Raw genomic sequence first — 27,072 nt, forward strand, 5'->3', positions numbered from 1 at the left:
AAGATCATCAGATGCATGAAAGTTATTCACCTGTTGACCGTGTATACACCATGCATGTCCTTCCACATCTATGTCATTTATCCATCCTTTGTTCAGCAGTTGCTCTAAAAATGCCAGCAATGTTATCAGATTTTCAAACTGCCTTTAACAAAGTGAAGGAAAGAGTGACCTCTATTCTTAATTTGTGTGAAATGCTTTTCTAATCCTGCGGGCATCTGGCATAATGAGCTGGCACGTTGATTCTTCAAACCACGTTTAAGCATCATTAGTAACATATGGTTTGAGAAAACAGGCACAGAATCGCTCCTCTGTGGAGAGAGACTACTGTTCTCTTCTACTGTAGCTTTCATGATTCACATAAAGGACAAAGCTAAAAGTGAACTGACTAAAATTTCATAACCTTTTCTAGCTTCTCTCAATTTGTGGTCCTGTTCTTTCTGGGATCCCCATACATCCAGAAGAAGATAGGGTTTAAAATGCCTTATTATTGTTTTCATACAAGCAACACAAGCTGATCAATATCAATCGAGGTATTTTCCTCTGGAACTCTTAAATCAGCATCCTGTTGCTTTTACATTATACTAGACACCATGTGTTTGGTAAAGGAAGAACCACTGCTATCTTAGCTATCAACATGAGGCAGAGGTCAAAATGATCTGTCATGATCTTTAAAAGATAAATTTCAGAAAATTTGAGATCTGTTAAATGATTTTTGGGGGGGGTATTTTGATCAAATATGATTTTTTTTCATCATTCAACAATGTTCGAAAATTGATTAAAACCCCCATTATCACATTTTCACTGAAATAAAAGCTGTGACAGTTTGACTAGTTGAAAACCATCAAATAAAATTGAGGGTTTTGCAGCTTAAAAAAAAAGGGCCTAACTCATTAAAACTGATTGCACTGTTAATAGCTGCAAAATTGCACATCATTTTCTTGTCCCTTGTCCCTTTCTTCTTCCTGCTGTTCTCCAGCAGCTCTAGCCCTCCTACCAGACCTTTCCAATTCCAGCACAGCTTCAGGAGAGGGCTGTCAACATGAGTCTGGTTCTGCTCAACTTTCCTGCCCCTCAAGGGAAGGTTTGTGTGGCCACTGTAACAGGGATAAATACCTGTAGTGCTGTGCTCATGGTGATTAATGTTGGTCTTTACTATAATAGACCTCAGCCGAGAGTACGGTCTAGACCTGCCCTCTTTGTAAAATGTCTTGAGATAACTTTGGTAATGAATTGACACTCTACCAACAAAGACTGATTGAGATTGATTGATTTAACCTTTTGCATGTGTTCTGTGAATGAGGCAGCGTCTTTCTTCATCTGCACTAATTTAGCAGGTACAAAAACTGTAGAATCCTTTAATAAATTTGGCCTGGATAATTGCAATGGCATAAATAAAGAAATCAAAAGAAAATAAAAACACAAATGTATTCCTGATTAGCCTATTATCCTGTTTTAACCCATATATAGCTGTGTATATGACTAGTAGATTCAAACTGAAATCACTCCAGTAGAATGTTAGAGCCAGCAGGTGCATGACAGCAGTAATGGCCACAGTGTAATCTGTTGGGACAGCTCAGACACCCAGTTAGGTTCACTAAAAGCACTTGCTTTCCCACTGACAGTCTCAGTTTCCCTAAGTGTCCTACAGCGTCATGACTAAACATCCCTTCAGTATCAAACAAAAAACCCTGGCTTTATCTTAAGAAGTCTTTCCCTCAATAGTGAAAGCAGCTCTGCTGATCATTGCAATCTGTTGGAGCATATAAGAATTGGAATCTACGGGTCATTAACACAAACTATAATAGGATCTGGGTTGATAAAGAAAGGAGACCTATAATCTGACAAATTCTCAAAAATTGAAACAACAAAACAGCAACAAGGGAAGGTGATAGCAACGGACGCCCTAAGCTGTTTTCTCAAGAAATGAACTCATTATCATTGGAAAACCAGTGTTGTTTTTCAAAGATAACATGATAAACCAGTCAATATCTTGATGAAACAACCAAAATGTATTCATTAGCCAGGAAAATAAAGTAAATTAAAACGTATGGGTGTATGTCCTCCAAGGGCTACCGTTGATAATATCATATAAGCATACCACCAGTTAAATTGTGGTTTAGCCCTTTACCTACTGAGTCTAAAAATGGCAGTTTGGACATATTTTGTTATTATGACTGTAAAATAGTCAGGAAATGCCCTAAGTCTGAGGGCTTTGGTCCCTTTTCCTACTCGAACTTGACTTTTCAACATCTGGTTAATGATTATTGCACATTATATGAAATTGTCAGCAGTTTAAAAGAAGAAAAACGAAAAAAACGTTTTGTTTTTCATGGCTTTTATGAGAAGAAATTTTGTTATTGCTTATGAAGTTTTGATTTGACATTTGAAATGTGAACCTATGCATGTTTAGAACAATCACCAGTCATATTTTGAATCTCTGGGTGTGCAAAACACAGTGCAAAAGATAACTATATACGGTGCTTAACAAATTTATTAGACCACCACCCAAAGTAAGGTTTATGCCACATCTGTCCTAAATTAACAGCATTGGTAATTACCAAGATCATTTTTTATGTTTCTACAATGGTTAATACACCAATATGTAGAAGCTCTTTAACCCAAATGATATTTTTAATGTAAAATCTAATTATCATTGTTATCCATGAATTTTCAAATTTACTGATTTACAAAAAAACTGAAAAAAATAGTAAAGCACATTATTTATCTTGATTAATATGTCAAATTGTAGTTATTTACTTGCATTCCTGATCTGAAATCCCTCATTCCTGTTCAAAATGGTAAGACATGGAGAGCTCACTGAAAATGAAAGAGTCCGCATCAAAGCACTTCATGATCCTGGATGGTCTCTGAGACAAATATGACAGGTGGTCTAACAAATTTGTTAATCACTGTATATACCACACCCCATATATTGCCGGAAAGCACTGATTCTCAGCTCTCTGTCATTGTTGGAATTTTTTAGATTGAGCAAACTTTCAAGGAGTTACAGGTGTTTTGCTGTGGTGTTTTGCTATGAATGCCCATGTCATATGGTTGCCAGCATTGTAATAAACCATATATGTGCGCATACCCACAATTCTCAGCTTTCCAACACAGTTGGAATTTTCCTGATCAGACAAACTTTGACAGAGTTATGGTAATATTACTCTGGACATATAAAACACAGCGCCGGCGCTGGCTCAGTAGGTAAAGGGTTAAACGGCAAGGACTCTGAATGAGTTTTGAATAGGTCAACTTGTCATATGTACTTGGTGAGTACCTGATTTTATTCATAGAGTAAATGTAACAGAAGAATAGAAAGCATATAAGCCTCAGCTAACAAGGGAATAGAGTTTATATGTTATTCTGTGAGGTAAACTTTAAATATGTGAATTTAATAAGGTCAGCAAACTGATGCCAGGGATTTGGTCTGTGCATCACTTGTTGCTGACTTAATTCATACTGTATTTGCATATCAGATCACAATAAATGAATCTTCTTCAAGATGGATGGAGAATAACTGTGAATAAATGTTGTGGTAGAGATTTATAACAGCAGGGCGTAGATGAGATTTCAGAGGTGAGAATTTTATCTTGAGGATATTGTGAGATCACTGATTACACTTTTTTCTAATGAAGCATGTTTTATTAACAAAAGTGCTCACCGTGTAACCAAATACTTGAAGAATCTGTTCAAGCAGGTAAGGAAAATAAATTTGGGTTTATGGAGTTTACTGTCTGACATGCAAAATAAGTCAGTTACCTAGCTGCAACTCAGCAATAACCGCAACCTCTGCAGCCATGCATGGCAGCACTGCAGCTGAATCAGCCTTGTTGTTATTCCACAGCAGTAGACCGAGCTTGGGCTTGTCCTGCGATCAAGCAGGTGATTTCTGGATGCTAGGGAATACATCAAAATGTGACTAGATTTAGTCTGGAGAGGCAGAGAAAAGACATATAGAGAGATTTCTCTGTCAGGAAGCTCTAATAAAAACAAGATACTGTACAGGATACTGCATGCATTATTAACCAAAGCACAGTCTCAGGGTCAGCATGGAACCACAGAGATAAACTTATGCACTTAGCAGACACAACAAGAGATGTGGTTTTATTTTTACATACTGAAATATGCCTTTTTTAAATTATGTGTTTGGTCTTTGATTTAAACACCTTTCAAACAATTCTTAAGTACTTGAGACAAATGTATAATTTGGCCCCAAGTGCCTGCAGCCATGACTCTGGAAAAAATGGTTTAGCTATTTGGAAAACTCAAGAAAATGACCATGAGGTTACAGTGCAGAAAGATTACCATGAAGCCTTAAAATGATTTAAAGGTCATTGGCTGGAAGCTTGGTGGCTTGTATGTCTAGATAATCCTGTTAGCCTGCAACACTGCTTCTAAATTTGAATCTGGGTCACAAGAAGATATGAAAAACTTGGAAACCTGGTGCTTCAGAAGACATGCAGAGGAAAAAAACAATCTGTAGATTGCATTGGAGAAAGCAATTATCTAAAAATGCCCTCAGGAAGAAAGGGTCAGATGCCGGAGCCACATATCACTGGTCGCAGTGACATCGGATGTGACAGGCTGTGTCCCTTCATAGCAGAACTCCCATCCTTCAGTGCCATCATTAACCAAAGTCATCAATATTTAACTCAGCTTAATAGTCTGACTGTTCTGGGAAAGGATGGTTCAGAGACGTGCCTTCTTGTGGTGTTTAAGAGGTTTTATGTAACACAGTTGAAACAGACGAGTAACAAGTCCCGTTTGTTTTGTTTGAGCAAGCAGAGATGCTAAAATGTTTTGAAAAGGAAATGCACTGTATGTGTTCAACTCAGTTTCAGGAGTTTATTCAGTTTGTTTCTGCTTTTAGATTTAAATCCAGCAGATAAACACATTGTAGCTCATTGATTTTACAGTTCCTATAAAAAGTTTTCAACCCCTTGGATTTTTTCACCCATTTATGGATTTTATAAGTCAAACATGGTCAATATAATTTTGCTTTTCAACAAAGAAAATTACAAAACACCTCTCAATGTCAAAGTGAAAACAGAGTTCTACAAAGTTATGTCAATTAAATAGATACCCACCCCCTTTAAAGTTGACCTTATTCAACAGAAGTCCTGCCAATTGGTGCTAGTAGTTTCACAATTAGTGAAACAGGGATCACCTGAGTGCAGTGAATGTGTCTCAGGGGATTGTAATATATCTGTGTCCAGAAGGTCCAGTCACTGTTCAATCAGTCACTGTTTAATCAGTATTCCAGGCAACCATTACATCATGAAGACAAAAGAACACTTCCATCAGCTCAGAGAAAAGGTTATTGAAAAGTATAAGTCAGGGGGTGGATACAACAAAAAAACCAAGGTACTGAATATTCCACAAAGTTCAGTTAAATCCATCATCAAGAAATGGAAGGAATATGGCACATGTGTAAATCTGCCTAGATCAGGCTGTCCTCAAAAACTGTGACAGTGCAAGAAGGAGACTAGTGAGAGAAGCCACCAAGACACATATGACTACTCTGAAGGCATTACAAGCTTCAGCAGCTGGAATGGGAGAGACTCTGCATACAACAACTGTTGCCCAGATTCTTCACCAGTCACAGCTTTATGAGAGGGTGGTAAAGAGAAAGCCACTGTTGTAGATAATTAATATTGACTATAGTTTGCCAAAAGGCATATGGGAGACTAGTTCTTTGGTCTGGTGAGACCAAAATGGTGCTTTATAGCTATCAGACAAGACTATGTTTGGACACCAAACACATCAAACATAAACACACCATCCCCACTATGAAGCACAGTTGGTGCCAGCATCATGCTGTGGGGATGCTTCTCGGCAGCCAGCCCTGGAAGGCTTGTGAAGGTAGAGTGTACAGGAATATCCTGGAAGAAGATCTTATTCAGTCTTCAAGAAAACCATAGCTTAGGAGAAGTTTTATTTTCACTTTGACATTAAAGAGGGTTTTTGTTATTGTTGTTGTTCATTTGCAGCACTGTGGATGACAAAATATGAGTGTGTAATAAAATAACCAAAAATTGAAAACAGCTTATGTCTCGTTAGCTGTGTTATTTGTAAGACCAAGTCAAATTTGGGCTCTTGATCCATTTTTCCACTCTTGTGGAAATTTTTCTCTGCTGCTGGTGAATAATGAAATAGAGACTTCTGCTGGCCGACAAGGCTTTTATTTCTTTGCAAATAAAGGTCAATCTGCACACAAGCGGTGATTGTGGCGAAAGACACCGAGCCTCTGGCAAGATCCACCTTTATAGGGTGGATACCATTTCTCAGGTGACACCTACAGGGGTCTTCAAAGGGTCTTTTGATTCAGTGGTGGCCCCGGGTTTTACACCTAGTCAGGAACTGGTACAGTCACCTTTGTTGCTTCGTATTTACATGTGCAGTAAAGTCGACATCTCCCTAGCCCTATCGTTTTCCGAAGTGTGTGCATTTCCAAACATGTCCTGTGAGAGGGTAGACACTCTAGGTTCCATAGAAAAGCAACAGTGGGGGTTGTTGGGGCAGGAGAAGCTAAAATTCTATTACACCACCTGAAAACCTAAGATACTGAAGCAGTCTACTCCATCCAGAACTTCCAGTTTAATCTTTAACTTTTAAATCCATAGTGGCATAAGGAAAGGAGCTTTTGTTTTGCATTGAGTAACTTTGCTTGGTAATACAGTCATGGACGAAAATATTGGCACCCCTGGAATTTTTCCAGAAAATACATCATTTCTCCCAGAAATTGTTGCAATTACAAATATTTTTGGTATACACATGTTTATTTCCTTTATGTGCATTGGAACAACACAAAAAAATCCAAAGAAAAAAGACAAAATTGACATAATTTTACACAAAACTTAAAAAATGGGCAGAACAAAATTATTGGCACCCTTTTAAAACTGTGGGTAAATCATTTTATTTCAAGCATGTGATGCTCATTTAAACTCACCTGTGGCAGTAACAGGTGCTGGCAATCCACAAATCACACCTGAAGCCAGTAAGAATGTATAAAAGTTGACTCAGCCTTTGTGTTGTGTGCCTTTGTGTGTCACACCAAGCATAGAGAAGAGAAAGAAGAGCCCAGAATTGTCTGAGGACTTAGGAAGCAAAATTGTGGAAAAATATGAACAATCTCAAGGTTTCAAGACCATTTACAGAGATCTTGAAATTCCTTTGTCCACTGTGCATAATATAATCAAGAAGTTTATAATCCATGAAACTGTGGCTCATCTCCCTGGATGTGGATGGAAGAGAAAAATTGACAAAAGAATGCAACGCAGGATAGTTGGAATGGTGGATAAACATCCTCAGTCAACTTCCACACAAATTCAGGCTGTCCTGCAGATTCAGGGTGCAAAAGTTTCTGCTCAGACCATACGTCGTCATCTGAATGAGATGAAGCGCTATGGCAGGAGACCATGGAGAACCCCACTGCTGACAAAGAGACATAAAAAAGCCAGACTGGAGTTCACAAAAATGTACCTGAGTAAGCCTCAATCCTTCTGGGAGAACATTTTGTGGACAGATGACACTAAGGTAGAGCTTTTTGGAAAAGCTCGTCATTCTACTGTTTACAGAAAATAGAATGAGGCCTACAAAGAAAAGAACACAGTACCTACAGTCAAACATGGTGGAGGTTCAAGGATGTTTGGGGTTATTTCACTGCCTCTGGCACTGGGTGCCTTGACTGTGTGCAAGGAATCATGAAATCTGGAGACTATCAAAAAAATTTGGGCCACAATGTAGGGCCTAGTGTCAGAAAGCTGGGTCTGCATCAGAAGTCAGGGGTGTTCCAGCAGGACAATGACCCCAAACATACCTCAAAAAGCACCAAGAAATGGTTGGAGACAAAGCGCTGGAAAGTTCTGAAGTGGCCAGCAATGAGTCCAGATCTAAATCCCATTGAACACCTATGGAGAGACCTCAAAATTGCTGTTGGAAGAAACACCCTTCAACTGAGAGACCTGGAGCAGTTTGCAAAAGAAGAGTGGTCCAAAATTCCAGTTGAGAGGTGTAAGAAGCTTGTTGATGGTTATAGGAAGCGATTGCTTTCAGTTATTTTTTTCTGAGGTTGTGCAACCAAATATTAAGTTGAGGGTGCCAATAATTTTGTCCGGCCTATTTTTTGAGTTTTGTGTAAAATTATGTCAATTTTGTCTTTTTTCTTCAGATTTTTGTGATGTTCCAATGCACATAAAGGAAATAAACACATGTATACCAAAAACATTTGTTGATTGCAACAATTACTGGGAGAAATTATGTATTTTCTGGAAAAATTCCAAGGGTCCCAATGTTTTTGTCCAAGACTTAAAGAAATTGGAGTTTTCCAAAAAGGAAGAAACAACCATGAGCGTCTGATTTTTTTTACAATATTATTATTATCTTTTTATAATTTTGTCTTCAGATAGCATGCAAATTAAAAGAACATGATTTTGCTCATACAATGGAAGCCAACAGTATGTTCATAGTCCTCTTAGGCTTTGGTTCTCTTCTCCCTCTGAGTTAGTGTCACACTGATTTATTTAAACATGACATGACAGCATGATGTCAAAGAGCCAAGTCACAAAGCTCTGAGAGAAACTGATGAGCTGTATGGAGCTGCAAATAAAGAGCTGGAAACAGAGCTACTGTGTGCCAATAAAACCCTTACACCAAAGAATCATATTCATGACTCTTTCACAACAGTTCAATAAACTTGTGTATAAAGTAAGCCTAATGAACAGAGATACATTGGGCTCACAGCTTATCAAATGCTTTGCATTCCAGACTTTAGCTGTCCTTTTCATTTTAAGTAAAACCAAGAGCAATGCACAAAACAGGCAAATTACATATTGACAAAGCCTATTGATAACTGCATCTCACTCATACTGTATAACCTTGAACACAACAAAATACTCAGTGTTTTTTTTTCTTGAATAACTATCAGATTACACAACACCTTGAAAAGAAGGCCAGGACTGACACTCCAGTGCTTCAGTAACAACAATACTTCACACATCTGAGTTATTCAAAGCACGTTTGTTAAATCTGTATGCATAGGGAAAAGAGGGGATTAAACTGATAAAAATTCTACATGAGTTAAGGTATATTTTCACAACTCAGATCACCCCTTAGGGAGAAATGCTATGTTCAAGTTTATTTTTTATTTTTTAACTAATTGTTAGAACTCTTGCTTTATCATTTCTCATTTGTTAATCAGCAACTGAAAAGTCACTGCATTATTATCCAGAGGGACATGAGGCCAGATTTGAAAAGATAACACCACCTTAACATCAGAGTTATAGTAAGGCTTATTTATTACAGTTTAAATCTTACTACCCACATACTCATGCAGGTCCTAGCCTGTCCTGTATGTTGGATGAGCCTGGGCGAGCAAGCATGCTTTATAGTTCTAACCAATTATTTACACAGAAGGATCCCACAGCTACTGGTGGTATTCAAACATTTGGTCTGTATAAGCTTCCAGAAAGTATGCAAAAGTATGGATGAAATGAATGCAGACTTTGGACAGAAGGCCCCCTATGCTTATCAAATGTAAAACATTAATGAGTCTGGTATCATGTTAGCGCTCAGGTAAATACTTTTACTTCCCACATTTGAACTGGTTAGTCTAATTTACTGTTAGCTAGCTAAACACACTGTTATTTTACTACATAGAGATTACTGCAGCTAGCTTCATTTTACTTACTATTAGTCAGCTAGCTAGTACAGTTACCTAACTAACAACTGTGAGCGCTAGTTAGTCTAATGTTACTGTTAGCTAGCTAAATACACTGTTATTTTACTACTAAATAGTTAGTTAATATTACTATAGCTAGCTTTATTTCTACTTACTATTAGCTAGCTGTTAACTGCTAATCAGCTGCCTGGTTTATAATACTTGTAGCTAGCTAACAATAGCCTATTCATACTTAGCTGCTAATGAGCTAGTTAATTTTCCTGTCCATAAGCTATGAATACTAGCACTTTACTGCTAATGTGCTGGTTAATATTACTGTTAGCTAGTTAAGAGCAGACTACTTATAGCTGTTAATGGGGTTATATATTGCAGTCCATTAGCTGTGCATACTGTTATTTACTACTGCTGGCTAATATAAATGTAAGCTAGCTAAGAATAGTCTACTTAGCTGCTAACTGGGCAGTTCATTTTACTGTTACCTATGAATAGTCCTACTGTTACTTTACTGCTAATGAGCTGGTCTATATTAATGTTAGCTTATTAAGAGTAACCAACTCATATTTAGCTGCTAATGGGGTTATACATTACTGTCAGTTAGCTATGAATACTGTTACCTAACTGCTAATGACCTGGTTTATATAACTGTTAGGGATAGTTAGTTTAATATTACTGCTTATTGGCTAAGCATATTGTTTACAGCTAATGAGCTGGTCTTTATTACAGTTAGCTAGGTAAGAATGGCCTATAGGTGCTAATGAGATAGTTATTTTTACTGGCAACTATAAACACTGCTTATTTGCTGCTAATAAGCTGGTTTTACTGTAGCCAGCTTTGTTACTTACCGTTATATAGGCTGAAAATATTACAGTTAATAGCTAAGAATACTGTTACATTAATCACTAAGTTATAGCTATCAGTTCCTGTTAGCTACCTAAGAATATGCTTGACTGCTAATGAACTGGTTAATTTGTAGGTACACTGTAAAATTGCGAATAGCAGTGACATCTACCAACCCACTCTTTTGAATTAAAAGCTTAATCTTGGTTTAAAAAAACAACAACAAAAAAGCTTTTTATAGATAGGCAGTCAAAAACTAATGAACATACTGAAAATACTGTATGATCCATCTTTACCAAGTTTGTTCTGCTAAAAGCTGCTATATATTAAAAACTTTACCTTTAACCATTTGCTGCCACTAAAGCCTACTTCCACTGAGCAAGCTATATTAACTGCTAGTTAACTGAGATAAACATTAGAAATTGAAACTTCAACATTTATTTTGTAACACCATCAAACTGTTACAGAGGCTATAAAGCTGTTTAAAGATTAACTGTTTTCTTTTGCTAACCTTTATGTTTAAACTAAATCCTGAACAATATGATTTTTTAATATTTGAATTGATATCTACATTTATAATTTCTAAATTTATTTCATTTGTCTTTGTGGAACTCGGCAGTACAATTTTATAAAAGCATGTTAGCTTTCCATTCTGGGCGTTAAGACAGAGAAAGCAGTTGACATCTATAGCAACATGCTTACAGACCATTTACAGGGTCAGGCAGAAGCTGGAAAAAGGGAAACATAGATATGATTTTACCATCTGATGGAGACATGAATGAAAGGGAAGTGTTGGGGAAAATAACAAGTGACAGATACAAATGACATGCACTGAAGTACGTGGTATCCATGGCCCTCACTCCAACCGTCTGATTGATTAAACCAACATAAAGCCTGGAGGGTTTAGGGTTGTCACTCTGGAGGCGCTTATTGCCTCTCAAACCGAGGCTGTCAGAGCCTTGAAGAGGAAATGCAGAATAAAAGAACTGGCACATTCTGCCTGTCCTTTCCTATTATCAGGGAAGCACCCGCAGTATCTCTTTTTCTGATATAGATACACCAAAGACATTATTGATTATATTTTTAGTATTTTAAGCTAATATTTGGATTATCATGATAGGCCTGGTTCATTTAGCCACTTCATTCCAGGCCTGAGAAGCTCATCCAAGATGAGGATGATTGGAGGACAACAAAGCAGGGACAGGGAGCAAGAAGAGGACGTGGAGGAGAGAAAGCAGGGATAAAAAGCATGAAAATCTTGAAAGATAGGAAAGTAAGGAAAATGGAGGTTTGTTTTCAGGTTATGAAGAGGAGGAGAGGACAGAAGACAAAGTTGGGGAAAGTAAGGGCAATGCAGATTTACTTTTTGCTAGTCGACCTAGGATTACAGGCCAGAGAAGCTCATTGGTAAAGAGAGGGAGAAGTTGTCTGCAGACTGGCCCATTAAGTTGCAAAGTAACCCAAAATGGCAACAAAGATAATTACCTTCAATATTCAAGTCAGGCATAACTATAATGCCTTTGGCCTCAGCTATCACTGGTGCAGAGGCATGAAAAAGAGCTGTCAAAAAATTTAAAGGAGGTCAATGATGCAAGCAATTTATGCAAGTATGCTGTTTAATGTTTCTTCCTCTATGTGAGTTTGGCATCAGCTAGAGATGCTGTCAGAAGAGAAATCCATAAATCTGGGGTGTATCATGAGATGTGCACACATTCCTACTCCACATGTTCTATTATACATTTTTTTTTATCTGTACAAAGAAAAAAAAAACATGCCTGCACTGATGCATGCTATCACTCTGCTGCAGATGGCTTGTTGAATAAGGTGTCTTCCTGATAGCAGCAGACAGCTTCATCTCATTTTAAATGCTGCCAGAACAATGACTAGTTAACGTTTAATGGTCTCTGGTAGGACACCAACCCATATGACATGTTAATGTTTTATTATCCCTAACAGTATAATGCACCTGTCTGGCTGAATTGATAGAGATAGACTGGGTGATAGACTGGGTGACTTCAAAGGATACCTATGCAACTATTAATATGCAGAATACGTTCATGAATAATCATGTATGCACACACTCTGTCTCTTCACATATCATACCTGAAAAGAGAAAGGTAGAGATCAGGCAGGTGATAGTTGCTTAGTATGCTTCTCACAGTGGCAGCTATAGGCTTCATTAAAGCAGTGAATTACCTAATTAGAGTTTTATTGCATTTCATTCAGAAATACATGCAAACAACATTCATGTGCGCCTCTATAGCCAACCATATAAAAGGATTAAGCCATGACTCAAATCATTAATACTGCACTTTTTGACTGCTTCTGCATTGCATGGTAATTTATGTGTTCATGTATTTGTTCACTTTTTTCCCAACAGTGTTTCACCTGAAATGCAATGTGAGAAACTAACCCTGAGAGAATTAATTAGTAACCCTTCCAGGTGTTGAAACGCTTTACCCAGTGATGAATTCTGTTCCTGCGTCAAAGATACAAACATGTCAGGAAAGACAGACGCTGCTGCGAAACAACCTGATCCTGCAGACATGGAGGGGTCCAGTGACAGGCTTTTCTGCTGCAGGTGGGTGCGCAGCAGAATCCCACTGACCCACAGAGAAGAACTGTACCACATCCTGAGGATGACAGGGCCTCTGGTAAGCAACTGGCTCTGTTTGCATACCCTTCTCCTCCATTATGTTGATTTATTTACCATTGATGAGAGGGCTTTGTTTGACAAGTCAAGAAAAAAAATGGACTTTCTGTTTGAGTTTTAGAAGCAACATCAGTCGAACCAAGGCAGTGTTTGCCAAGTTTCAAACTGTGATGACAGCATGACACATAGTTTGCACAGAGCACCGTGCTAATTCATTTCCTGTTATGCACAGTATATTACATATTACCTGTGGGATGAAAGCCGATAGCAACTACATCATATATTCTGTTTGTCTTTCTAGCTGCTCTCTCGAATCCTCAATTACCTGCTTCCATTTGTGGTTACTATGTTCTGTGGGCGTCTGGGAAATGATGTGATGGCTGGCTATGGATTAGCTTCTGCTGTAAGTGGTCATCTGTATGCTCCACAGACTTTTGGAGGCTAACATGAAGGAAACACATGAGGAAATGTTATGTCAAGGGAGAAAATTGAATGTAACAGCTGTAAACTCATAGCCCTGTGACAGCTTTTACAGTCTGGTTAAAAGCTTGATGATTAAATCAATATACAGTGCATTTCACTGAATGAGCCATGTAAGTATTGCATTCATGTATGTTTCTTATTGATTGCAGACTATTAATGTTACCACTGCAGCTACGGGATGTGGTCTGGGACTGGCATGTGACACTCTGGTTGCTCAGGTGTAAAAATGCTTTGCCCTTTGTGCTTCGATTCAACTCCAGTTTGAACCTATAGTGATCATTACTCACTTTTCTGAAATGATTAACTCTTTGTGTGTTGTGCAGACATTTGGTGGTAAGAACCTGCTGCGGGTGGGAGTGATTCTTCAGCGGGGCGTCATCATCCTGCTGTTGTTCTGTCTGCCCTGTTGGGGCCTCCTCATTAATGCTGAAGCCATCCTGTTATGCATGGGACAAGAATCTGAGGTGGCCAGGTAACTGATAATACCAAATATACACATAAAAACCTGTGAGTGGTTCCTACTGAACTTTCTTTGAGTTTTCCAAGAAATGGTGCGTCATGATTGTTCTTATCTGATGCATTTTCCAATAGATTTTGTATCTGATGATACTAGGTATTTACTCTAATGGGAGACCTAAGAGAACATCCATCCAGGCCTGCCCCACTGAAATGGCTTGGCTTCTGAAAGGCCAGTAGGGGTCCTCCCCAGGTGTGATATGATAGTATAGATACATGCACGTAGGATCAGCACCTACCTCTGACCAACATTCACCTCCTTGGCCAGGCTTTGATCAGCTTCTGGGGTCAACTGCCCTAGCTAGCTCGTCTTTGTCTTCTTTCTTTACTGCCATCCTGTTTTTAGTATTTAATATTTAGATCAAAACTAACATTCACTGACCATTGTTTCCAATAAGGCTAGATTGTTTTACTCAACCTCACTTGGCCCCATACAAGACCAGGCTCCAGAAGCATTAAGATGAGATACTTAAATAATTGCAAAAAAGACAAAAATTTGTGAAAATTGTCAGAAAGGCAAAAAAGGCAGAAAATGGTAAAAAAAAAAAAAAAAAAAGTGGTTAAAAATGGCAACAATGGGTTAAAGGTGTGAAAATGGGCAAAACATGGGTAGCTGAAGTTGTAAAAGGGGTTTTAATGTAGCAAAATTGGCTAAAAGTAGCAAAAATGGGTAACAATTGGCAAAAATGGTTAAAAGAGAAAAAAAGGGGGCAGATGGTCTAGTTATTAGGTCCCTCCCCATGTACACAGGTGGCCCAGATTCAAGTCAGGCCAGTTGCTCTGTCTTTCTGGCTCCATCCACTGGCCTTTCACTGTCTAAAAAAGTGTAAAACAGAGATAAAAATGGTTGAAATGTAGAAAACGTGTCAAAAACAGTGATGAAATGGGGTAAATAAGGGATACACATAGGTAATTTAAACATCAGACCCTGACAATAGTATCAAACACTTTCAGCTCCAAAATGAGGAAACTGTTAGCCATGATGCTAGCACCACTGCTACTGATCAAACACACATGCATTGACATCATCAGTAAATCACAACTGGGGACAGTCCATTCTCAGAGTTTCTCAGGGACCCAGACAGTCCTGTGGGCAGGCCTGATGCTTGCTTTGTGCTATACTAGCCTTTTGATAGTACTGCAATAAAAACAACTTTAAACTGTATTTCACTGGAATTCCACTCTATTGAACTGTTGTTGCTTGATATTGTCACATAGTAATTCACCTCAAACAAATTAATTTCTTACCTGTTTCACACATCTATCTGGAAAACCTTCAATACTAAGTGTTTGGGAAAGGGCAGAGGATTTGAAAAAAAAAATCAGAGTCTTATTGGATGAACGTTCTATCTATCACATCTTTACGGGCCAATCAGAGCAACAGAGCAACGTGCATTTGTACTTTTGGAAAACATTTTGAAATTACTAATTTTAATTTCACTTAAGTATATTTTATGTTGTATTTCACTGCATTTGAAAAGGCAATAATTACTGAGGAAAAAAGTCAGTACTAGGAGTTTCTGGCTTTCTGTTCTTAGTTTGGTTTGACAACATGGTGGTGCATAGCACACAGAGAGAGTATGATCCCATATCACATTCAAAAAAAGCTGTTACATTTCACTTTATCATAATAGTGTGCCTTTACCTAAATATTTTGGTTGTAAATTCAAATCCTCTTGTTTTTATTGCACATAGAAAAATATCATTTTTATAAATACAACCCCCTTGAAGTAGCAACTCAGTGCTTTGAGCAAACTTTGAATTAATTTACTTTTTAACTTTACTTAAGTAGAATTATAGACCAGAACTTTTACTTCAACAAAAGTAAATTTCAACCAGAGTAACTGTACTTGGGCTTAAATATAATAGTCTTGCACTTTTTCCACCTCTGATTTGTTTTATAATTTGCATTGACTTGCTCACTCACATACCCAAAGCCACATTTCAGGCAGACAATACCTGAAAAACCAAATTTTTTTTCCAGACATAACCACTAGAGCAGCCCTGTTAAATACTCAAATACTTTGAAGTCTGTATTTCTTTAGAGAAGTACTGATATGGCACATTTAAGCCTCTTTTTCATTATTCAATCCAGTCTTGCACCACCGTTTTTGCACACTATTTTAAGGCTGCATGCTTGATGTTGCTTAACCTCTTACAGTTTTTACCTTGAACAGCAGCTTCTGCTTTCCATAGATATATTTTTGAGTAGCACTGAAAATGAATGCACTTGAACTTATGACTCCTTGCAGTATATACAACTTCCAGTAATAATTTCCTGTATATAAAAATACCGTAATACTTTTATTACAGGATAGCGCAGTTGTATATGACAGCCTTTATTCCAGCTGTACCAGTGAGTTGTGCCTTTTTTTCTCAGTTTTTTTGAACAGATTGAATACATTTTCAGTGACATGTGTTTGGTGTTAAGAGTTTTTTTTTCTATTTTTCTTTTAGGCAATGTTTCTACATCAGCTTCAGGTGTCTTATCTGCAGAATCAGGTGCACTAAGGTTCTTTATACTTGCTTTATGTGTCAGTGAATAAAGAAGTGGTATTTATACTTACTGTGTTCCTTGTTCTTGTGCGTTAAGGGCATAATAATGCCACAAATGTACACAGCTGCCTTGGCAAACATAGCCAACCTGGTGACCAACTACATTTTTCTCAACTGGCTGGATCTTGGTGTTGGGTAGGTACACTCTAAAAACTCATCACTTAAAAAAAGTCAGATATTTCACATACATATTATATATATACATGTCTGTGTTTTTGTTTTAACAGTGGTTCTGCTGCAGCTAACACCCTGTCTCAGGTTTATATCTGTACTTTTCTGTTTGCCTACATTTGGTGGAAAAAGCTTCATGTATCAACATGGGGAGGTGAAGAATTTAATATTCATAGCTTGCATATGCTCTCATGCATCACTCTGTTCATTTGTCATGCTCTACAGGCCCACATTATTAAGTGTCTCTCTCCCCCTGCAGGATGGTCTGCAGAATCACTGCAGGAGTGGGGCTCTTACATGAAACTGGCCATCCCCAGCACTTTAATGACATGTTTTGAATGGTGGGTGTATGAGTTTGGGGGATTCTTTGCAGGTAAGAGAAGTATTTTTCTGGTTTAATCTATCTTGCCCTCATACTGTTAAAACACTGAGTAGGAGCTTTCTTTCCAATCTGATTTTATTGCTTTGTTCAAACCAGCATGTGATACAGATTTTGAGTCATGCTGTTCTCTGTTCTTTGTCTCTGGTGATCAGGAATGCTGAGTGAAGATGAGCTGGCAGCACAACATGCTGTAGTAATGGTGGCTTTTATAACCTACATGGTACTTACAAATCTAAACATCTCACTCTCACTTTTAAATTATGCCACAACATGTTTAAGATTTAGATGTGGAAAGCTCCTGTGAGGCACTTTCTATTTGTGTCAGTATTTGTGCCCTTGTTAGACAAAGTGGAACATCCAATCTCTGTTCTGATGTGCAAAGCTTTCAGTCACATGACTATCCCTGAGACCCCAAGGGCAAAAAGAGTTTGAGCATGTACTGTGCTGTGAAGATGTATTTGCCCCCCTCCTGATATATTTATTTTGCATTTTCGGCATCTCTGGAGTAAATACAAAATTCTGTTTTTAAATTATCGTTTTATTTGTTGAGGAAAAAAGTTGTCAAATCCTACCTTGTCTTATGTGAAAAACAGCCAGATAAAATCCTGAATTAACTGTGATTTAACTAATTTTTGGAAAGCTGAGTTCAATTTCACTAGCCACACCCAGGCTGGATTACTGCAAGTTGAATTCAAAAATCCCTTCAGTAGAACCTGTCTGACAAAGTGAAGTAGACTAAAAGATCTCAAAATGCAACACGTTGCCACTTAAAGACATTCTATAACAGATAAGAAACAAAGTCATTGGCATCCATCAGTCTGGGAAGGGTTACAAAGCCAAGTCAAATGTTTTCTGACTCCAGCAAACCATGGTGAGAGCCATTATCCACAAATGTAGAAAACCTTAGAACAGTGGTGAACCTTCCCAGGAGTGGTTGGCCAACCATAATGACTCCAAGAGCAATCAATTACTCATCCAAGAGGTCAAGAAATAACCTAGAACAACATCTAATGACCTTCAAAACATCTTTGATGATCCCCAGGACTTTTGGGAAAATATTCTGAGGACTGATAAGAAAAAAATTAACTCTTTGGAAGGTGTGGTCCTGTTATATCTGACATAAAATGTCTGCTTCTGGACCTGAATTACTTGTTATTATTGACGGAATGAATGATGAATTTTGCTCTCTACCAGAAAATCCTAAAGTAGACTGTCCAGCCATCAGTAACCTCAAGCTCAGGCACACTTGTGTTCTGCAGCAGGACAATGATTCAAAATACACCAGCAAGTCCACCCCTGAATCGCTTAAAGATACAAGATTTAGAGTGGCCTTGTCAAAGTCCAGATTTAAATCTGATCGAGATGCTGTGGCAAGACCTTAAACAGACCATTCGTGTTGAAAATCCCTTCAGTGTGGCTGGATTTAAGCAATTCTGCAAAGATTAGTGGGCCAAAATTCCTCCACAATGATGTGAAAGACTCATTGTCAGGTTCCAACATATGCTTGCTTGTAGTTGTTGCCACCAAGGGTGGCACAACCAATTATTAGGTTTAGGGGGCAATTACTGTTTCGCATAGGGCCAGGTCTCTTAATAAATAAAATTATCATTTAAAAACTGCATTTTGAATTTAATTCATGTAATCGTTGTCTGATATCAAAATTTGTTTGATGATTTGAAACAATCAAGTGTGACAAATGTGCCCCAAAATCCTGCCTACCAGATGGGTAGTTCAATGAGTGTGTGACTTCAGCTGACAAAAATCCACTTCCAGTTAAGACAAAATTACAAAAATTACCCTAAGAAGTCATAGCTGTTGCTTGTTGTCTTGTTTGCTTTTATAGGTAAATAGAGACCTGACTGTTCATTTCAATCTGTTTCCTAACCCACTAAAAACTCCTCATAGAGGCCTATACTTTACTTTCACAAACTAAACTGGTGGTTTACCCTTTTAAAAAGCTCAATAAAACTCTTTCTGATTAGCTTTCATGTATTCTGACCCTACATGTATTTTCTCTATGCTGATGCATCCACAGTTCCCTCTTGGTATTCAAGCTGCAGCATGTGCCCGAGTAGGGAACGCCCTCGGTGCAGGAGACACTGCCAGGGCCCTCCTGAGCACCAAATTGTCATTCGCTCTTGCAGGTCAGTTTGAAACATGTTCTGCAGTCAAAACTAACGCAGATAACCGAATAGAATCAGGTTTGTTTCATGGTTTACAATTGTTTCTTCTTTTTCAGTCTGCTTTGGACTCATTGAAGGTTTAGTGCTCGGCTCTACCAAAACAGTAATTGGCTACATGTTCACTTCTGATGAGTGGGTCTTAAAAACATGTTAATATCTCTACTTAATGCAAAACATTTACATGCAGAGAACACGATTTTGATTTTCATTTCAGGAAGATAGTAGGTCTGGTTTCACACGTGATGACCGGTTACTGTTTCCTTCAAATGTTTGATGGTCTCGTGGTGAGTCTACCAGTTTTCCTTCTGTATCTCTTTTCAGAAAAATGCAAAACAAATAATTTATTTTTGATGTTGATCTTCCCCCAGTGCATCTCCACTGGCATCTTCTTGGGCACAGGCAAGCAGAAGATACCAGCTGTGGCCAACTTCATTGGATACTACTGCATAGGACTCTCACTTTCTGTTACTTTAATGTTTGTAGCACAACTGAGAGTTTTAGGTATGACATGACCATATTTTGTTACTTTCACACATTACTAGAAATATATGGCCTCATTAAAAAAAAGCAGCTTATTATAAATGGACCCTGCTGTGCCCTTAATGGAATATTTCATCTTTTTCTTCGCAGGTTTTTGGCTCGGACTGCTCATTTGCTGCGTCGTACAATCCACCCTCTACATCACTGTCATCTTCTTTAAGCTGGACTGGAAGAAAATGACAGAGGAGGTATTCTGCTGGTTAATCTTAGAAATCAGGATCATGCAGAGCCTCAGCTGTTCAGATCATCTGCAGGGGAGATGGATCTGGCTCATTATAATTTTTCTATTTTAACGTCTATGAATGAGGAGAGATTTGGCATTAGCGTTTCGTATGTGCTTGTTTGCAGGCGGTGAAACGAGCTCAGAAAAAAGCACCACTGACATTATTAAACTCGCCTTTCCTACCAGATGCTTCAGCCAACAACACTGCAGACCAGATAGCAAGTAATGGGAACGTAAGTGATCCTTTAGCCTCACATTATCAAATTAAACAGTCTCAGTTTGTTTGGCACCGTTTTTTAATGCTAAACATTCCTTTTTTGTTATTTTTCTCTTTAGACATGTTCTGTTTTGAAAATTTGAAATTGCATAGTCACCATTAAGACAATGTGCTTTTTGTCTGTTACCGAAATATGACAATGATGCTGACTGACAAAAAAAAAAAATTTAAAAACAGAAAAAAAACAGAACACATGCATAGAAAGCCAGAGCCAGGACACTTACTGTTCTTCATATCATTATTATTTATAACAGGTATGTGGTCACACCCAAGCCAGCATGTCCATGTGGTTATATGTGGGCTGCAATATGGGTCCATTCTGGACCTGTCCATGGGTTCTATGTTGAGCCCACCTGTGACTGCCATTGTGAACTTCAAGAAGGATCTACCTGGGATCTCTAGAGATGGGGCCTAAATGGGCTGATCCCACTCCAAGTTCACATGGGCAGTTACATGTGGAGCCAAAATGGAACCCATGAACAATCCCATATATGACCCAAATTGCAGCCTCCATATAACCCATATGGTGCCCCACATGGACATCCTGGCTGGGACAGTCTGGCTGAATGGGCTCTATGCACAGCAGGGGGTGGCATATTTCCGGTGGAAAATAAGGCTGCTTCACAACTTCCGCCCAACCATACGTGCTAAGCTAAAACGGAATCTAAACCCTCCTATACTGCCTTAATGTGTCCGTTTCGTTGTTTTTTTTTTGTTTGTTTGTTTCAATTGTTGTTTGTGTTTACTCTATCATCATTGCTTGGCATCCAAACATGTTAAAATGATGTTTCAAAAACAGGTTAAAAGCACCTCTGGACATCGTTGCTGTGTGCTGCAATGTACATCTTCAGCTAAATTTAACTCGTCATTGACAGTCAGCTCAGATTACTCATGCAAACAGCGAGTAAACTGCAATGAATTTGCCATCATACGCCTTTCTCTTCTCCCGTCTGGAAGTGTGGGAGCGGTCTAATGCCAAATGCGGAAGCAGTTCATGCATAGAGGTCATTGTCTAGTGTGTTTATAAAGAAGATTCTAATATTCTAAAAAAGTTTCAAGAAGTCCTTATGCCTATGTTCTCCCACTTTTTTTAACAGGTTAAGATTTTAAAATCTTCCAGGGTGTAGCCAGCCCTAATTATATTGAATAAATGACATATAGAGGCATTGTTCATTCTTAGTTCTTTTCTATGCAACATTTTCCATAGAATCCATAAAATTAAAACGATATGACGACTTTAAAATTTTGCTGGATTTGTTCCCTGTACATCCTAACTAGTGCTGTCAGCATTAATGTGTTAATCCCAATAAGATTATGAGCCATAACTGATGTGCTGGTTTTTTTTAAATTGCATTAATAGCATGGTTTAGAATCCCTGTCAGCACACTTTAGTGGTTAAGGCAACACCTCTCTGTAGCTACAAATATGTATAATAAACACACTACAGCTCCATAACATCTTACTTCAGTTTGACATACTTTCAGATAGCTTAGTGGAAAAGTCAAGTCACCTGCACCTCGAAATATCAAACATTTCACTTTTTATTGTTCTTTTATTTTCTTTTGAACCCAGAACAACTTCTTTTTTCTGTGGTTAAGTTCAAGACAAAATCTTGGATGAACTTGACGTTCCTTGTTTTTTTTTCAAAATAAAAGCAAGTCCGTATCCAAACAGGAAGTCAGTCACCCTCAGTTTAAAATCCAAAATGAAATAAAAACAGTTTAAATACAAAATAGTGGAATTTTAAGAAAGTGATGTAGTATGGTGATTAATTGTGACTTACAATAGATATTCAGAGATTAATTGTGATTACAAATTTTAGTGTTCTGATTAACCTAATCCCAACAAAAAAGTGATTAAAAAACAACGTTCTTCTTTCAAGTCAGCAGATGGCTACAGGTCTGTGAGCACAGAGGAGCATAACGAGAACATGGGGACGGAGGCTGGGCAGCTGAAAGGTGGTCGTCTTTCCAGAACCCAGCTGATCCTCAGGCGAGGCCTCACTATGTTTGCAGCTGTAGGACTTCTGGTTGTGGGAGTAAGTGTGCACTTACTAGTGCCCTTACCAGAGAACCCACCATCTGAGGGAAACTTTACTTTGGACTGGATCAACACCACATTTACTCCTGACCAAATGGTATCGACTGTGCTGGTCTCTATACAAGAGTGAAAATAACATTGAAAGAATTCATGTTGACATTAATGTGTGTGCTAAGTTTCAAAAACATGGAATTTTAGTCTCTTGTAGGGTTCTTATTTTGAGAGAAAATAGCAAAAAATAATCAGAAATAGAAATTTGAAAAAATCTGAAGTGTTGTTTGAGTTTGGGGATTAATTTATTGTCCTTGCTTATGATGACCTGTAATCCTGTTCATTCAGTATAAAGTTTCTTAATGCTGATTTTTAAGAGCATTCATTAATGTGAATCACAAACTCATGTTATATAAACCTGATAAAGTGAAAATTAATCTCTGGCTGTAAAGTAAAAGAGGAAATTGTTTTGTGCTTTTGCATCCAGTGTGTGTTTAACCTTGGGAATAATGATACTGATCAAGCTTACTCTTGTTCTGTACAAGTCTGAAATAGGGCTTGGCATCTTTGTTTATGGGTTCAACCCAAATCTTCTTGCAGCAAACATTGTAGTAAAGTGGGAAAGTGAAAAAGTTAGCAAGTGTTTTGTTTTGAAATACCTTCTCAAGTTGTATTCCCTAAACAGTGATATGCAATTGTTGAAAAGTATGCATGCAGCCCTTGCACCAGACATACTTCTCTGTCCAATCACTGTTGAATGGTCTGTTCTCTGCATCTAGTTTTTGTCTTTTTTAAGTCACAGCTAGCACAAACACAACCATGAAATGTTTTTCTGAGATGTGCCAGAGAGGATATGTAGGGGTTAATTGAGACATCATGGGTGGGTGCTGATTGGCAGCACCTGTGAGCATGGGCCCTGCTACAGTGGTCAGTAGATGTCTGCTTCAAGAATCGGCATGTGTGGAGGCTAAAATAAATGGTGTCAAGATTAATGTGTGCAATATAATAATAATAATAATAATAATAATTAATATTATATATATATATATATCTTCGCTACAGGACAGAAATATATAGAAGATCTTTCATACCATCAGCAATAAGATTATATAATTCTACCATAAACAGATGAGACTCCAGACAAACGAATTTCCCTTCGGGGATAAATAAAATTATAGTATTGTATATATATGCTCCAAATAAGGAAGAACCAGTACAACTAACCATTAAAATTGGGTCAGAAGGTGTGAGGAAGGGCAGGTGGAGGATGAATGTGTCTTTATTAAAGGACCAAGCATTTACAAAATTATTAGAGGGTGATCTTAAATACTTCTTTGAAACTAATACAGGTTCAACTTTGAAACTAGGCATAGTGTGGGAGACCTCAAAGGCATATGTAAGAGGCAAAATAATAGCCTACTCTTGTAAAAAGAAAAAAGAAGATAGAGAAAAAATGGTAAGATTAGAGTCCAAAATTAAAGAATCAGAAAAGACACTTGCAAAGAACCATACTGACTGTCTTCTGAAGGAAGTCTGTGAACTAAAATTTCAGCTAAATGATATACACAATAAAAAGGTAGAATATGCAATGTTCTGACTGAAAAGTAACTTTTATGAAAGTGGGGGTAAGGCAAGTAAATTATTGGCTAGACAACTAAAACAGAAGGATGTTAATTTCGTGATACCAGCAATAAAAAAAACAGAAATGGGGATATTGTGATGAGCTCTGAGGAGATTGACAACATATTTAAAGAATTTTATTCAGAGCTTTACAAATGTGAATATAGCCCATCATCTAAAAAAATAGAGGCCTTCTTTTCAGATATATACCTTCCAAAACCGACAGAGGAACAGACTATGCAATTAGATGAAACTATTACGGAACAGGAAGTTAAAAATGCAATTTTATCCCTGAAAGCTGGAAAGTCACAGGACTGGATGGGCTTCCTGTGGAATATTATAAAAAATATATTGATATACTAGCACCTTTACTGACTGATGTATACAGAGAAGCATTTAAATTTGGGCAACTGCCAGATTCATTTAATGAGGCGCTGATAACACTGAAGAGAGACAAGGACCCCACAGACCCCAGTAGCTTCAGACCTGTGAATTTGCTAGATGTGGATAGTAAAATACTTACTAAAGTACTGGCAACTAGAATGGAAAGGTTTTTTTCCACATATTATACACACTGATCAGGTGGGCTTTGTTAAAGGGTGCTCGTCATCAGATATTATTTGACGCTTGTTACATCTTATGTGGTCTAGCCGGAATAACAACCTACCCATAGCTGCCTTTTCCCTGGATGCCGAGAAGGCTTTTGATAGGTTTGAGTGGGCCTTCCTCACACATACATTGAAAATATTTGGCTTTGGAGAAGGATTTAGACATTGGATTGAAGTTATTTATTCTTCACCTAAAGCTTCTGTCTTAACAAATGGCCTGGCCTCCCCTTTCTTCAATCTTACAAGGGGTTCAAAGCAAGGGCATCTTCTTAGTCCTCTACTTTTTGCCGTAGTTTTATAACCATTAGCTGCCGCAATAAGAGAAGCCACAGGCATCACAGGGGTATTAGGTGAGGGCAGTGAACACAAATTATTTTTGAATGCTGACAACATTTTATTGCTGTTATCAGACCCTGGCAATTCTATACCTTTAGTTTTAGACAAGATTGGAAAAATTTTCAGAAATCTCTGGGTAAAAAATTAATTGGCACAAATCAGAGGCCATGCCTGTCTCAAAAACATGCTTTCAGTCAGAAATCTCAGCCTTCTAATTCAAGTGGATTCCAGTTGGCATGAAATACCTCGGTTTAAAATTGTGTGCAGATTTAGATAAAATCATTGAGCTTAATATGTTACCATTACTACAAGATATGAAAAACAATTTGGAAAGGTGGAAAATATTGAATCTCACCCTCTGGGGCAAAATAAATACTGTTAAGATGGTGATAACACCACAGTTTAATTATATATCAATAATGTTACCTTTCAATATACCCAATACGTTATTTAAACAATATAACCAAATGGTCAAAAACTATTTATGGAATGGGAAACGGCCAAGGATCAGCTTTAAAAAACTATGTACTCCCAGGGAAAGTGGCGGCGTGGCACTTCCAAATGTGGAAATTTATAATTTGTCTTTTGAATTGACCAATTGACCAGACACTGGGTGGAACATGATTCTCACCTTAACTGGATAAAAATTGAGAGGTCTATAACTGCCCCTTTCACAGGTAAATCTTAAAGATGGAGTTGATAATCCCATAATAGAGCACTCCAAGTGGGTATGGTCTGAGGTGCATAAAATGATGGGAAAATCTCAATATAAACAAGTTTATTCTTCCATATGGAATAATCCTCAAGTGGGATTGTATTGCTCAGGGATTGTATTTTGTTGTAGTGTTAAGGGCCCAGGGTAATTCCCCATCAAGACTGGTAACATGGACTCAGATATTTGCCCCACTCAAATAAGACCAAGCCAGAAAAGACGTGAGCACCTTTCTAATGGTCTAAATTTAGTCACACATACGTAGATCCCAGTGTTTCCACATGCTTACAGAAACCTTTTTTTTCCCATCAATCTAGTGTGTTAAGACACAAAGTTTGGATTTCACTTTACAGGGACTTTACATTAACAAGACCAGTTGTATCAAATTGGCTTTGACATATTGAACTACCTGTGATTGAATATTCCTACTTTTATTTCCTCATTCTTAGCCTTTATTGTAATTTAAGACATTTTTCTTCATTTTAACACTGACTCATCTCAGTGGACTTGGCTGATTTGACAGCTGTGACTGCAGCAAGATTTCCATCCTTTCCAGCATACTGGTGAGAAACTCTAATAGCTACACAAGAGACAAGACAGACACCTCACTGGAGAGCCCTGTGTTGGCATCTTGAGCTTAGACATGAAGGATACTGATGACAATCTTTGCTGCTGCTGTTGAGTGCACAGCAGGGTGCCTCATGCCACAGAGGAAGACCATACCAAATCCTGTTGAAGACAGAATTGGTTTTGCTTACATACTGTGCTCTGTCTGGTCTGAAGGTGCCTTTGCTGAAAAGCTGAGTCACAAAATAGAAGATTGATGATAGTCTTCCTTTGCCAAAGAAAAGGTTAAGATGTCAGGAAAACAGGCTTGTGTGCTGAAGGCTTAGAAGCAGAAATCAATAGACTGAAAGCAGTGTGTGGCAGCCAACATATGAGAACATAAAACTGTATTTGCCAAGACATAGATTGAGTGGAAGTGTATAATAAAGTCAGTTCAAAGTGCTGTGATACAATATTGTAACTTGCACTTACTATAACTTTCTTATATGTGAGCTAACAACTGCACCATTGTTGATATTGTCTTTCTAGCTGCTCTCTTGAATCCTCAATTACCTGCTTCCATTTGTGGTTACTATATTCTGTGGGCATCTGGGAATGAAGTGAAGGCTGGCTATGAATTAGCTTCTGCTGTAAGTGGTCATCTGTATGCTCCACAGACTTCTGCAGGCTAACATCAGGAGAAAATTGAATGTAAC

The 27,072-nt window shown here is 38.0% G+C and overlaps 1 protein-coding gene across 1 annotated transcript; it reads left to right on the forward strand.

Moving 5' to 3' along the window:
* The first annotated feature begins 13,065 nt into the window (after positions 1 to 13,065).
* Positions 13,066 to 22,861, forward strand: slc47a4 (solute carrier family 47 member 4). The gene is made up of 17 exons (XM_041811056.1): positions 13,066 to 13,173; positions 13,474 to 13,575; positions 13,805 to 13,873; positions 13,979 to 14,127; positions 16,485 to 16,527; positions 16,629 to 16,673; positions 16,765 to 16,862; positions 16,955 to 17,052; positions 17,158 to 17,271; positions 17,433 to 17,500; positions 19,316 to 19,424; positions 19,520 to 19,595; positions 19,678 to 19,747; positions 19,832 to 19,964; positions 20,094 to 20,191; positions 20,352 to 20,459; positions 22,386 to 22,861. The coding sequence occupies exons 1-17, from the start codon at positions 13,066 to 13,068 to the stop codon at positions 22,671 to 22,673; spliced, it is 1,776 nt and encodes a 591-aa protein (XP_041666990.1). The 3' UTR covers positions 22,674 to 22,861.
* Positions 22,862 to 27,072: the final 4,211 nt, after the last annotated feature.

Source organism: Cheilinus undulatus, linkage group 2 (assembly GCF_018320785.1).
Source record: "Cheilinus undulatus linkage group 2, ASM1832078v1, whole genome shotgun sequence".
Taxonomy (NCBI): domain Eukaryota; kingdom Metazoa; phylum Chordata; class Actinopteri; order Labriformes; family Labridae; genus Cheilinus; species Cheilinus undulatus.